The sequence below is a fragment of the Phragmites australis genome, chromosome 22 (genome assembly GCF_958298935.1).
Source record: "Phragmites australis chromosome 22, lpPhrAust1.1, whole genome shotgun sequence".
Classification (NCBI taxonomy): Eukaryota; Viridiplantae; Streptophyta; class Magnoliopsida; order Poales; family Poaceae; genus Phragmites; species Phragmites australis.
Window position 1 is genome coordinate 12,940,385 of NC_084942.1, and position 10,384 is coordinate 12,950,768.

A 10,384-nucleotide genomic window follows, 5' to 3' on the forward strand; every position below is an offset into this window, starting at 1 on the left:
ACTAAAAGATCATTCGAAAAAAATCAGTAGTAAAAATCCACTATCACTGTCTCGAACATCACTGTCAGTTGGTGGCTGGAGTCGACAGTGATAGTTAAGATTTCACTATCGGCTCTAGCTATGAGCCGGTAGTGATAGTATCATTGCCGGCTCATGGTAGAGTCGGCAGTGTTTGTGGATGATAGCTTATTTTTAAAAATTCATAACTTTTTTATACGAAGTCGGATGGAGACAAAATTTGAACTGTAGCCCTCAGCGAGATCTATAATTTTGTAGTTGACAACTTTTTCATTTGATGTCATTTAGATATCAAAAAATGGTTTGAAGTTTTAGACAGAAGATATCAAAAGGATTGCATATGCTAATGATATCACTAGTACTTCTGTGGTGGGTTGGTAAGGACGTATCGCGTGAGCTGAGAGGTTTCGAATTTGAGTGCCACGAACCGCATGCGAGTGTATTTCACGCGAGAAATCACGTGACTTGTGACTTGTGTAGGCGTGGGGCGCCCGACTATCACTACCGGCTGAAACCTTCAGCCGGTAATGATAACCCCTTTACTGCTGGTCCCAAACCAGCAGTGATAGTCAGGAACTATCACTGTCTATTGCCCACTGTCGACTCTAAAATCGACAGTGAAACTTTTCTATGGGTCGATAGTAAAGGGGTTTTTTATAGTGTAATTTTGTTGCCATTCGTTGCGTGTTGCCAGATGCAAATAAAGGAACATATCCCTTGCGTTCGATGCAAACCAAATTTTGAATAAAAAAAGGACATGATGCCACACGTAAATTATCTTCAACATTTCATATTCCTTACTTGAAGTTTGAGCAACTCAACATGTAAATAAGCTGGACGTCTGGGGTGATATCGCACATGGTGCACCAGCCACAGCACGCGTCTGTGGTGATATGGCTTCTAGCAACACGGCTGAGCAATCCGGCAGCCTGGCTGCCGTCGAGAATGTACATGTACCCACACCCATGCACCCCGAGCTTCTCATGGCGGCATCCCATGGCTGCCACGAGCAATTGACGAGCCTTCTCAATAGGGAAGATCAAGATGCAGCGATGGAGCATCGTCCTCGTCCTAACAGCATGGTCGTGGCATCTCCAGCCGTCGTTGTCGAGATCGACAATGGCGCCACGGCGAGCTCCTCCGTGCGGGCATCATCATTCCTGCACGGCGTCACCCCAGACGGGGACTCAGCGCTCCACGTCGTTGCAGCCGCTGGAAACGGCGACGGGCACCTGAAGAATGCCAAGGTGATCTACGACAAGGCCAGGCACCTGTTGGGCGCACCAAACAGAGGGGGAAACACGCCGCTGCACCGCGCCTCCAGGGCAGGCAATGTCGCCATGCTTTCCCTCCTCGTCGATCTGGCTAGAGCGGAGGAGGAAGTAGGTGGCAGCGACAACGAGGGGAGGGTGGAGGCGATCCTGAGGGTGCGGAACGGGATCGGGGAGACGGTGTTGCACGAGGCGATCCGCGCCGCCGACACGCGCGCGGTGGACGTACTGATGACGGCGGACCCGTGCCTGGCTCGTGTCCCGGACAACGGCACTTCGCCGCTGTTCCTGGCAATCTCGCTGTGCCGGTACGGCATCGCGCGGGAGCTGTACGCGAGGGACAACCGGCTGTCCTACTCTGGACCGGATGGACAAACTGCATTGCATGCGGCGGTTCTTCGTAGCAAAGGTGCCCAACATTTACATTTCCAAATTTTAATTATGCACTTGAATTATCATCTGTCCAATTTTCAAAGGTGGTTTCAATTGGTCGTGCAATTGCACACAGCTAGATTTGAAATTGCCGTATTGATACTCTCTCGTGTAATGTAAATTTGTAGCTAGTTAGGATAGTTGAACATTGTCGTAAGTATCTCTAATTAACCAACACCATCATAAATTTTTATCACCCAAAAGCAAACGAGGTGCCTTCAATTTCACATGTTATTCGTGTAGAAATGTACCGGAGTTGAGAATTGGAAAAGCCTATAAAATGAGCACCAACACTGCCTACTAATCGGCAAAAACTTTCAACTTCTGATTTCTTTTGTGAAAAGTTATGAAAATAGAGGAATGAACAATACCATGAAAGAAACTTTTGTAAGTTTTCAAGTTTGTTACTCAAATATGGCCCACGCCTTAGGGCACTTACATTGGTCCACGTGAGCCGTTATATAGCTATCTAATAGCTTTGCCATGTTGAATTTTTTTATGATTTAAGAGGGAGAGATAGGGATGGTTGTTTAAGGAAACAACCGCCTCTTGAGTGAATGTTTTAGCTCTCGAAGAGATGTACGTGTGCACCATTGTATAGAAGATTTCACCTCTGCTGCACACTAGAGATTTGTTGGTGCGTGCAAAAAGGGGTTGTGGGGTCAATAAGATACAATTCATTTTAAGGATTGTCTTTTATCTTTCGTATTTACTACTGTGCACTGGACTGAAGTAGCGTGATTCTTCACTCGACCGTGTGAACGCGCGCACTGCCACCAGGTTAGGGTTGCTGGGTTAGGGGAGGGGGTTTTTGGTGGGCTCTAATGGCTGGTGGGCATAGAAATGGGTTTGCGGGAGGGTGGCCAGCTAGGCGGAGGAGGCGAGCGCGGGAGCGGCACGGCGAGGCGGCTGGGATGCTGGTAGTCGCAGGCGAGTGATGGACGCCTGGTGGGCCAGGCTGGGGGCGTCTCAGCCGATGGGTTAGCGTGGCAGGGGGTGGTGGAGGCGGACCCAGCGGCTAGGATGCCGTTGGGGATGACCAGAGGAGGATGGGAGGCAGGGACGAGCACACGAGAGCGAGAGAGAACGCGATTGAATCGGTTCGGACGAGAGGTTGAAGAAGAGTCAACGACCATCTGATCTTGATTTAGTTGTTACTGTGCATTGACCGAACGAAACCGAAAATTCAGTCGACTGAATTTTAGTGTGACCCTTTATCTTTTAGATTATATGGATGAAAAATACGATCTATCAGACAACAGTAGTGTATAAACTAGCTTATTAGGCCGTGCAGTTGCATGGCTAAACTAAGTATATGATCATTTCGTTATACAATTCTAATTCCTATGGTTAAAACTGTTATTTTAACTACTATAATATAGAATTCACTATTATTAAGAATACCAAGATTTTCTTTCGTCACCTATTTTTTCCTTCTTTAAGTATTGCTAAGCTATTTTGACTTTAGGATTTAAGAATTTTTCTAGCTAATTAGCCTACACAATTAGACAGTTAACCTTTCACATGATTTTTTACATCATCTAACTTTTATGTGTCTCCTCTACTTTTTAGTTGAAAATAGTTTTCATTTTGTTCTATTGATTCTCTAAATGTTTTTACTTTCTTCATCCTTGTATTAAAACTTGCATGGTATAATCCGTATCTTGTCTGTTTACATCTTGTAACTCTAAAAAAATAATCTACTTGATCCTAATACACCTGATTCTTGGGGTGTTACTAAAGTTAGTTGTTGGTAAATGGATCCAAATCGATTGTCTGGGTCCTTGCTTAAGTTGATTGTTGATAGATTGGCCTGATACAACAGTCTCACTACTACTATAGAAAAGACTATTACTGCGGGTCTAAAATTTGCATCACTATCAGTTTTGAAACTAGTAATAAAATAGCAGTAGTGATAATCATCGATTATCACAGCCAAGTTATGAACCAGCAATGATAGTAAGTATCACTGTCAGTTCAAGCTGAGAACCAGCAGTCATAATCTATCCATATGTGCAAAAATACTCTACCGCAAACTCTTCAGTATGATGATCTACTTAAGTTTGATCTCAAACTTAGATAGAGACATCATACCAAAATATTATGATAGAGTATTTTACATCTCAAACTTAGATAAATAGGAATAGATGTTGTAAAGCTATTGTACCAATAGCTCTTCATATTGGGAATGTCGAAGAGCTCTTGGTACAGCCACCTTGTGCCATTCGCTTTATATCTTACGTTATCTGAGTGGCAATAATATATCTAAATGAAAACACAATCATCTTGAAGCAAATATATTTTCTACCACTCATTTAGATCTGCCTATTGCCACAATCTAACTACTCAACTTGTCACTCATTTGGTTGGGGACATGGGGAGATGGGGAGCCAGGTTTGAGTGATTGAGAGACGGGCTCGAGAGATGGGGCGATGGGCCCGGGAGATGGGGCTACAGGTTCGAGAGATGGTGGGACAGCGAGGTCGGCGAGACGGTGACGAGCTCGGAGGACATGAAAGCCAGGCACAAGGGGTAGAGGTAGCCACAGTGGTGATGGTGACCATTGCACCACTTCGACCGCCACTACCCCTTGGGAGTAGCTTTTGGATATTAGGAGCAAAGTGAGATGGGGCACGACTGAGTAAGACAGGCTCAGGATTTATAAAAGAATTATCTATGCCGGTTTGGAATATAAACGAGCGGTGATAATAATTAACAATGTCGATTCGTTCGCTCAATTATTGCTTTGTCAATGAGCATATAAACCGACAATAATAGTACTTATTATTACTGGTTTGAAATATGAGCCGATAGAGATAAGGATTATCACTGTTAGTTTGTATTGGCTCAATTATTGCAGTATCGGTGAGCTTTTGAACATACAGTGATGTATCATAACTGGTTCGAGCTACGAACTAACAATGATAATAACTATCATTGCCGGTTTTAAGCATTCACAGTAAAATCTGCCAGTTCAGCTTATGAACCATTGGTGATACAATGATAATAACTATCAGTGCCGGTTTTTAAGCAGTCACAGTAAGATTTTCCAGTTCAGCTTATGAACCATTGGTGATACCTTATCACTATCGGTTATTTTCGAACCGATAATGAAAGAGGATAGGGATTATCCTTTCTGTAATAGTATTTGTATCCTATTGGACCTTAATTAAGTTGGTAGTTAACAAATGGATCTTAGTCTCCTATGTAATTAAGTCAGCCCAAGTATTTATAGATCTATTGGTTGTGACTCAATCTTAATCAGAGTCCAAAAAAATCAAGAGTCAGATGTTTTGCATTTTTGAGAATTTTTAAGCTATTTCTATGGTGGAGAATCGTCTCCTTTAATTAGTTAATAGATGCCCTTAAGACGGATTAGATCTACCACTGTCAGGGGTGATTTGGATTTCCGGTAAGGATTTTCTTTACTAGCCTTGAAAGAGGTACGTGGGTAGGTGAAAAAGATGGCCACGCTGAAAATAACATACACAAAAAGCTGCCCTTTCAACGCTGAAAAAGCACGAGACTTGCTCTAACTCCATATATAGCAAACGAATTTCATGTTCCAAGTTTCACCCATATATGAAGAAACTGGATATGCAAAATCACAAAGTTGGCAAAACTGAATGTTTTGTTGCATATTTTGTGGTTGCGTTGTTGATCGGGAAGCCATGAAATGCTGAAGAATTGAAAATGGACAAGAGACACAAAATATAGTCCCGAGATTTGTTATGTCTTCAGGCGATGTGTACAAAATGATCCATGCCCCCTAAGTAAAGGGGAGAGTAGATCCCCTTCTCTCTTTGCTTCTTTATTTTATTTGAGACTAAACTACACTAATGGGACTGGGTGAACAAACTTGCAGAGATGACAGAATTACTTTTGGGATGGAACAAGCAGCTTGCTAAACAACAAGATGAACATGGAAACACGCCTCTACACTTTGCATTGTCATTGGAAAGTGAGACATTTCGAATGCTTCCCCTGTATGCTGTGCCTGTGAAACATGGAAAAAGTATTGGAACTCTTTTAAATATAACAGAACCACCATTGGAGCTTACCAAGCAATTACTGGAAGCAGATGCATATTCAGCATATCAACCAGACAAAAATGGGTCGTTCCCCATACATATTGCTGCGTCAGCAGGTAGAATTTCAGCCGTCATCATATTTCTATCAAAGTATTCTGGTTGTGCCGGTTTGCGCGACTCTCATGGAAGAACTTTTCTTCATGTTGCCATCAAGAATAAGAGATATGATATAGTCAGATTTGCCTGCCAAACACCAGCGTTATCGTCGATCTTGAACAAGCAAGACAATGATGGAAACAGTGCCCTCCATCTAGCTGTGGAGGTTGGGCATTGGTGGATCTTTGCTTGTTTATTTGTGAACAAACAAGTAGACTTAAATTTACCAAACAACAGTCAGCATACCCCACGAGAACTTTCTATCAGCAGTATTCCCACGGGGCTATACTGTTTGCTGGTAATATAGATACTTTCACCCTTTTCTCTAACATGTTTCATAAGTTTAGAGGAAAAATTATGAAAAATAGTATTGCTATCTCCTTTTGCAGAATTCACGAATTTTGATACAGGAAACACTGAGATCTGCCAATGCTACACGTCATATTTGTCGTCGGGATGATGGTATGGAAAAAGAACATAATCCTCTGTCAGAAGCAAAAAGTGAGGAGAAAGGATCTCAAATAGTATCAGATTCAACGCAATTTCTTAGTGTTGGCTTAGTGCTAATTACAACGATGGCATTTGGTGCTACTTTTGCCTTACCTGGGGGTTACAGAGCTGATGACCACAGTTACGGAGGAACACCAACTCTGGCTCAATCGAAACAATTTCAAGGATTCCTGATGGCAAACACATTAGCATTTTTCTGCTCATCCTTAGCCGTCCTAAGTCTTGTGTTTGCCGGAACACCTACAGTTGAGTTGCCGATGCGCTACATGCACTATAACATATCCATCTGGTTATCTTTGAATGCGGTAGGATCCTTGGCCATAGCCTTTGCAATTGCTGTATATATCATGATTACTCCAGTTGCTGCTAAAACTGCTCTTGCAGTCATTGTGGTGATTGTTTCAATAGGAGCCCTCCATGCTCCGTCAATCATTGAAAAATTTTGTTTACTTTTGATAGTGTTATGTGTTAGAGTAGGAATACTGCCAGTATTAAGATCTAGCATCTCTAAGGTAGTGTTACTCATGTGTTGGCCACTCATAGTAATCTTTGGCTGGCAAGAGTTTGCATCACGGTACTAGTTAATTAAACAAAAGGCATCAGGGTGATTTGGACACATTTCTTATGAATTTGAAAGTTTTTTCGTCTTGTTTGAAATGGACACGTTTCTTATGAACAATACGCATTATGTTCTTGTTTGAATCATTGGTGATCAGCAGAAGTTGGGCCGCTTGTTAAACAGAAGCATTCGGATCCCTTCCATCTTTCAATTTTCTTCTTCATCATCTAGCTAGTAGTACTAGTGAAATATAATATGTCCGAGCGAGGAAATGGACTTGTGTTTGATAAATTGGAATCATGTGACACTAGATGTTGGCTCCTTACAGACGAGAGAATGTCGTGGCTTGCCAGTACACTTTTTCTGAGCCTGCAGCCGTCACGAGAGCGTGCCTAGCGAGGGTGGATACATTACTGCAGACGATTTGGGACGGTCACCATAGAAGAATTCTGAACGTTCTGCTTTTAAGGTTACAACCAGTCTGTGATATGTTGACGAAACTGTCTGTAATAGTCAACTATCTGCAACGGGGCCTGGCTCTTCAGGCCTTTGGGTCATCCACTCCAATAGACCCAACCACTTGTCTTACTTAAATAGAACTCAAATCATAAATGAATAAAGAGAAAAGGAGCATTGTCATTGAGAGGAAGCAGAAAAGGCAGAGAAGGCACCATTCCCTATAGCAACCCTGCACCATTAAAATGACAGAGAGTGAAAGTTGAGCCTGTGGAGGACTGGCAGTCTCTTCTCTATGTTGCTGTATGATATATTTGCTTCAAAATTTTAAAAGATGTAGATATCAGCAGTAAAGAAATCATCACAACGATGCTTACATCGCAGGTTAGTTGAATATCTCAGTGTCTAATTGCATTGCAGGTAAGTTGAATCTTTCAGTGTCTAATTGTGTATATAGCATATCAATTGGTTTAAACTATTTTGTACATGAAGCTTTCAGGTTCCGAGTGGTCATTCTCTAAAACTTCTGAAATAATGCAAAGGAGAATCTTCTATTGCAAGTTGGAAATAAAATTACTTACCAGTGGCTGGTAGAGAGTTTAGTACTGGAATCTGAAAAAGGGAAATGCCATTTTTTTGTTGAAAATATAGTGAATTATTGACATTGGAGTTTGTGGTTCCATCATGTATATGGCATTGCAATGCTATATTGTTGGTGCCTTGGTGGTTCCTATCACTGAATATTCTGCCCAAATGTTTTTTTCCCATTCAGACTGTAATCTTATTTAATTGCACCGCATCCTTGCTACTACCTCACGCATGTTTACAGAGCAATTCTATCATGAGATGGTTGACAAGTTCAGGGAGTTGCTCTTGAACGAAATGGGATCCATCTGGGATGTAAATGATCTCGTGGTCCGGGGCAATTTCTTTCAGCTTCTCACTAGACATGTAGTCCTTCAGTGCTGGAAACTTGAGGATGTAGTCCTTCTCACCCATCATTACAAACATTGGCATTTCAAACCTTGGTTTAGCACATTGAACTTTTGCAGCCTTGGTCCTATCAAGATATCAGCATATCGTATATATATTAAAGTATCAGCATATGTTTGTTAATAACATCCTTAGGGTTGTAAACATCTTACACAACATGGTTAAATAATCAACAATAAGAAGGTCATTAGTCATTACATCAGACAAATGATATAACTTTACATATTTTTGGCATTATTTCACGCTAGTTTTGTTGATATGTTAGCATATGCTCACCTATATGGAATTTGCAGGGCAGTGATGAAACCTGACTTTTCATACAAATTAGTGTAAGCTGAGAGGTCTTCTTCAGTAAACAAGTGAGGCATTGGTGTTGATTCATCTGCAAGGTCCATAGTCTCTTGTCTTTGCTTTGCAACAGGAATTTAACTCTTGGAGAAGAGGATGTAGATTGTGCGCATGATCCTCCTCACATTGAACTGTCCAAAATCAGCCTCTGCTCTCCCGGGCTCCTAATCAGGTAAAACGGTTTCATGACAACAACATTCAGAATCGAAGTACCAAAGATCAGGACAACAGTGACTTCATTAAAAGAATTTATCATAACTTGCTATGATCATCAGATGTTAGTGTCAGTGTCACGAATTTTTAAGAAGCATGCATTAGTTGTGCCATTAAGTGTCACGAAGAAAACTTGATGAAAGAAAGTGTTTCATTTACCCTCCATCTGTAGATGTAAATCCCTCTGGAACTCCACTGAAACCGAGGCTTTCCACAAGAGGTGGCACTCCAAAGGTCACAACACAACATACACGGTCTGGGTGGCAGAGAGCAAGATCAAATGCTGGTTTGACTCCAAAATCCTTTGCAACAAGGAATACCTTTCATCCATGACATCATTAGTGGTCAGAGTATAGTGACTAACATAATACTAATATACAACTTTGAAGTCATCAATTTGTATGGAGATAAAAAGAAAATAAAGATGTGCTAACAAAAGACTTGCTTTGTAGGAAATGGCAGGGGGTCAGAAATGTTCTTTCTATGATCAGGCTGAAATGGTACTGTTGGCGGGGAATTGGGCAACACCTCGCCAACACGGTTTCGGTCAAGGATATTTGTCGCTTTTCGCAGCGACACGCGACTTGTTTACAAGCAAACAAGCAAAGGTTTCGACCGGCAATCTTGGGGATTGCCGCCCGGACGATTTACGAGCAAATCGACAAAGAATTATCACCCAAACCACAAGGATTTGAAGTAGTAGCGAAAAACTAACCCTAAATTGTAGGAAAGTAAAGGCAAAACGAAAAGTGGATGCAATAGATGCGATTGACTGTTGGATATGCAATCGTCCTCCACTCCTTGACTATTTATAAGGGGGGTATGGTCTTGACCCTAGGGAATCGAAGTATGACTCTATTCCAATGCTAAACACGCATTGTTCGGCCAAAATCGTGAAAGAGAACCGAACAAATCCACGAATCCACTTTGATTCAGTTTCGAACTGAACACCGGATGGTCCGGTGAGAACAAACTCTAGAAAACTGGACCATCCGGCGAGTTCACTCGGCTGAAACTCTAAGACTTGGTCTTACACACACTGGATATTCCGTCGTCACATTTATACTCACCGGAGTATGTCAACCGGACCAATATTTGCAGAGAGAAATTTTTTTTCCAAAGTTTTCCTTTTGAACACACCGGATGATCAGGCGATCATCAAAGACCTCACCGGACAATTTTCACCAGAGAACATTTTTTCGGCTAAAAACCTTCTTCTTCTCACAGAATAGTCCGATGATACCCCGGAGTCTCCACTGGACCATTTCTTCCAGAGAGCAATTTTTCAGCGCAAATTGACCTTCTACGCACCGAATAGTCTCGCGTTTTAACCGTATCATTCACCAGACTATTTTATACACAGAGCATGTTTTACTGCACCAAATTCAAACTATAAG

At 41.9% G+C, this 10,384-nt stretch overlaps 1 protein-coding gene across 1 annotated transcript; it reads left to right on the forward strand.

The window, feature by feature from the left end:
- Positions 1-893: 893 nt before the first annotated feature.
- LOC133905465 (ankyrin repeat-containing protein At2g01680-like) lies at positions 894-7,140 on the forward strand. The gene is made up of 3 exons (XM_062347252.1): positions 894-1,698; positions 5,587-6,206; positions 6,298-7,140. The coding sequence occupies exons 1-3, from the start codon at positions 912-914 to the stop codon at positions 6,997-6,999; spliced, it is 2,109 nt and encodes a 702-aa protein (XP_062203236.1). The 5' UTR covers positions 894-911; the 3' UTR covers positions 7,000-7,140.
- The last annotated feature ends 3,244 nt before the right edge of the window (positions 7,141-10,384 follow it).

Coding starts and splice junctions, on each gene's coding strand:
- LOC133905465 (XM_062347252.1), top strand. CDS start 912: ATGGCTTCTAGCAACACGGCTGAGCAATCCGGCAGCCTGGCTGCCGTC. Junction 1,699..5,586: donor GGCGGTTCTTCGTAGCAAAG/GTGCCCAACATT, acceptor ACAAACTTGCAG/AGATGACAGAATTACTTTTG. Junction 6,207..6,297: donor CGGGGCTATACTGTTTGCTG/GTAATATAGATA, acceptor CTCCTTTTGCAG/AATTCACGAATTTTGATACA.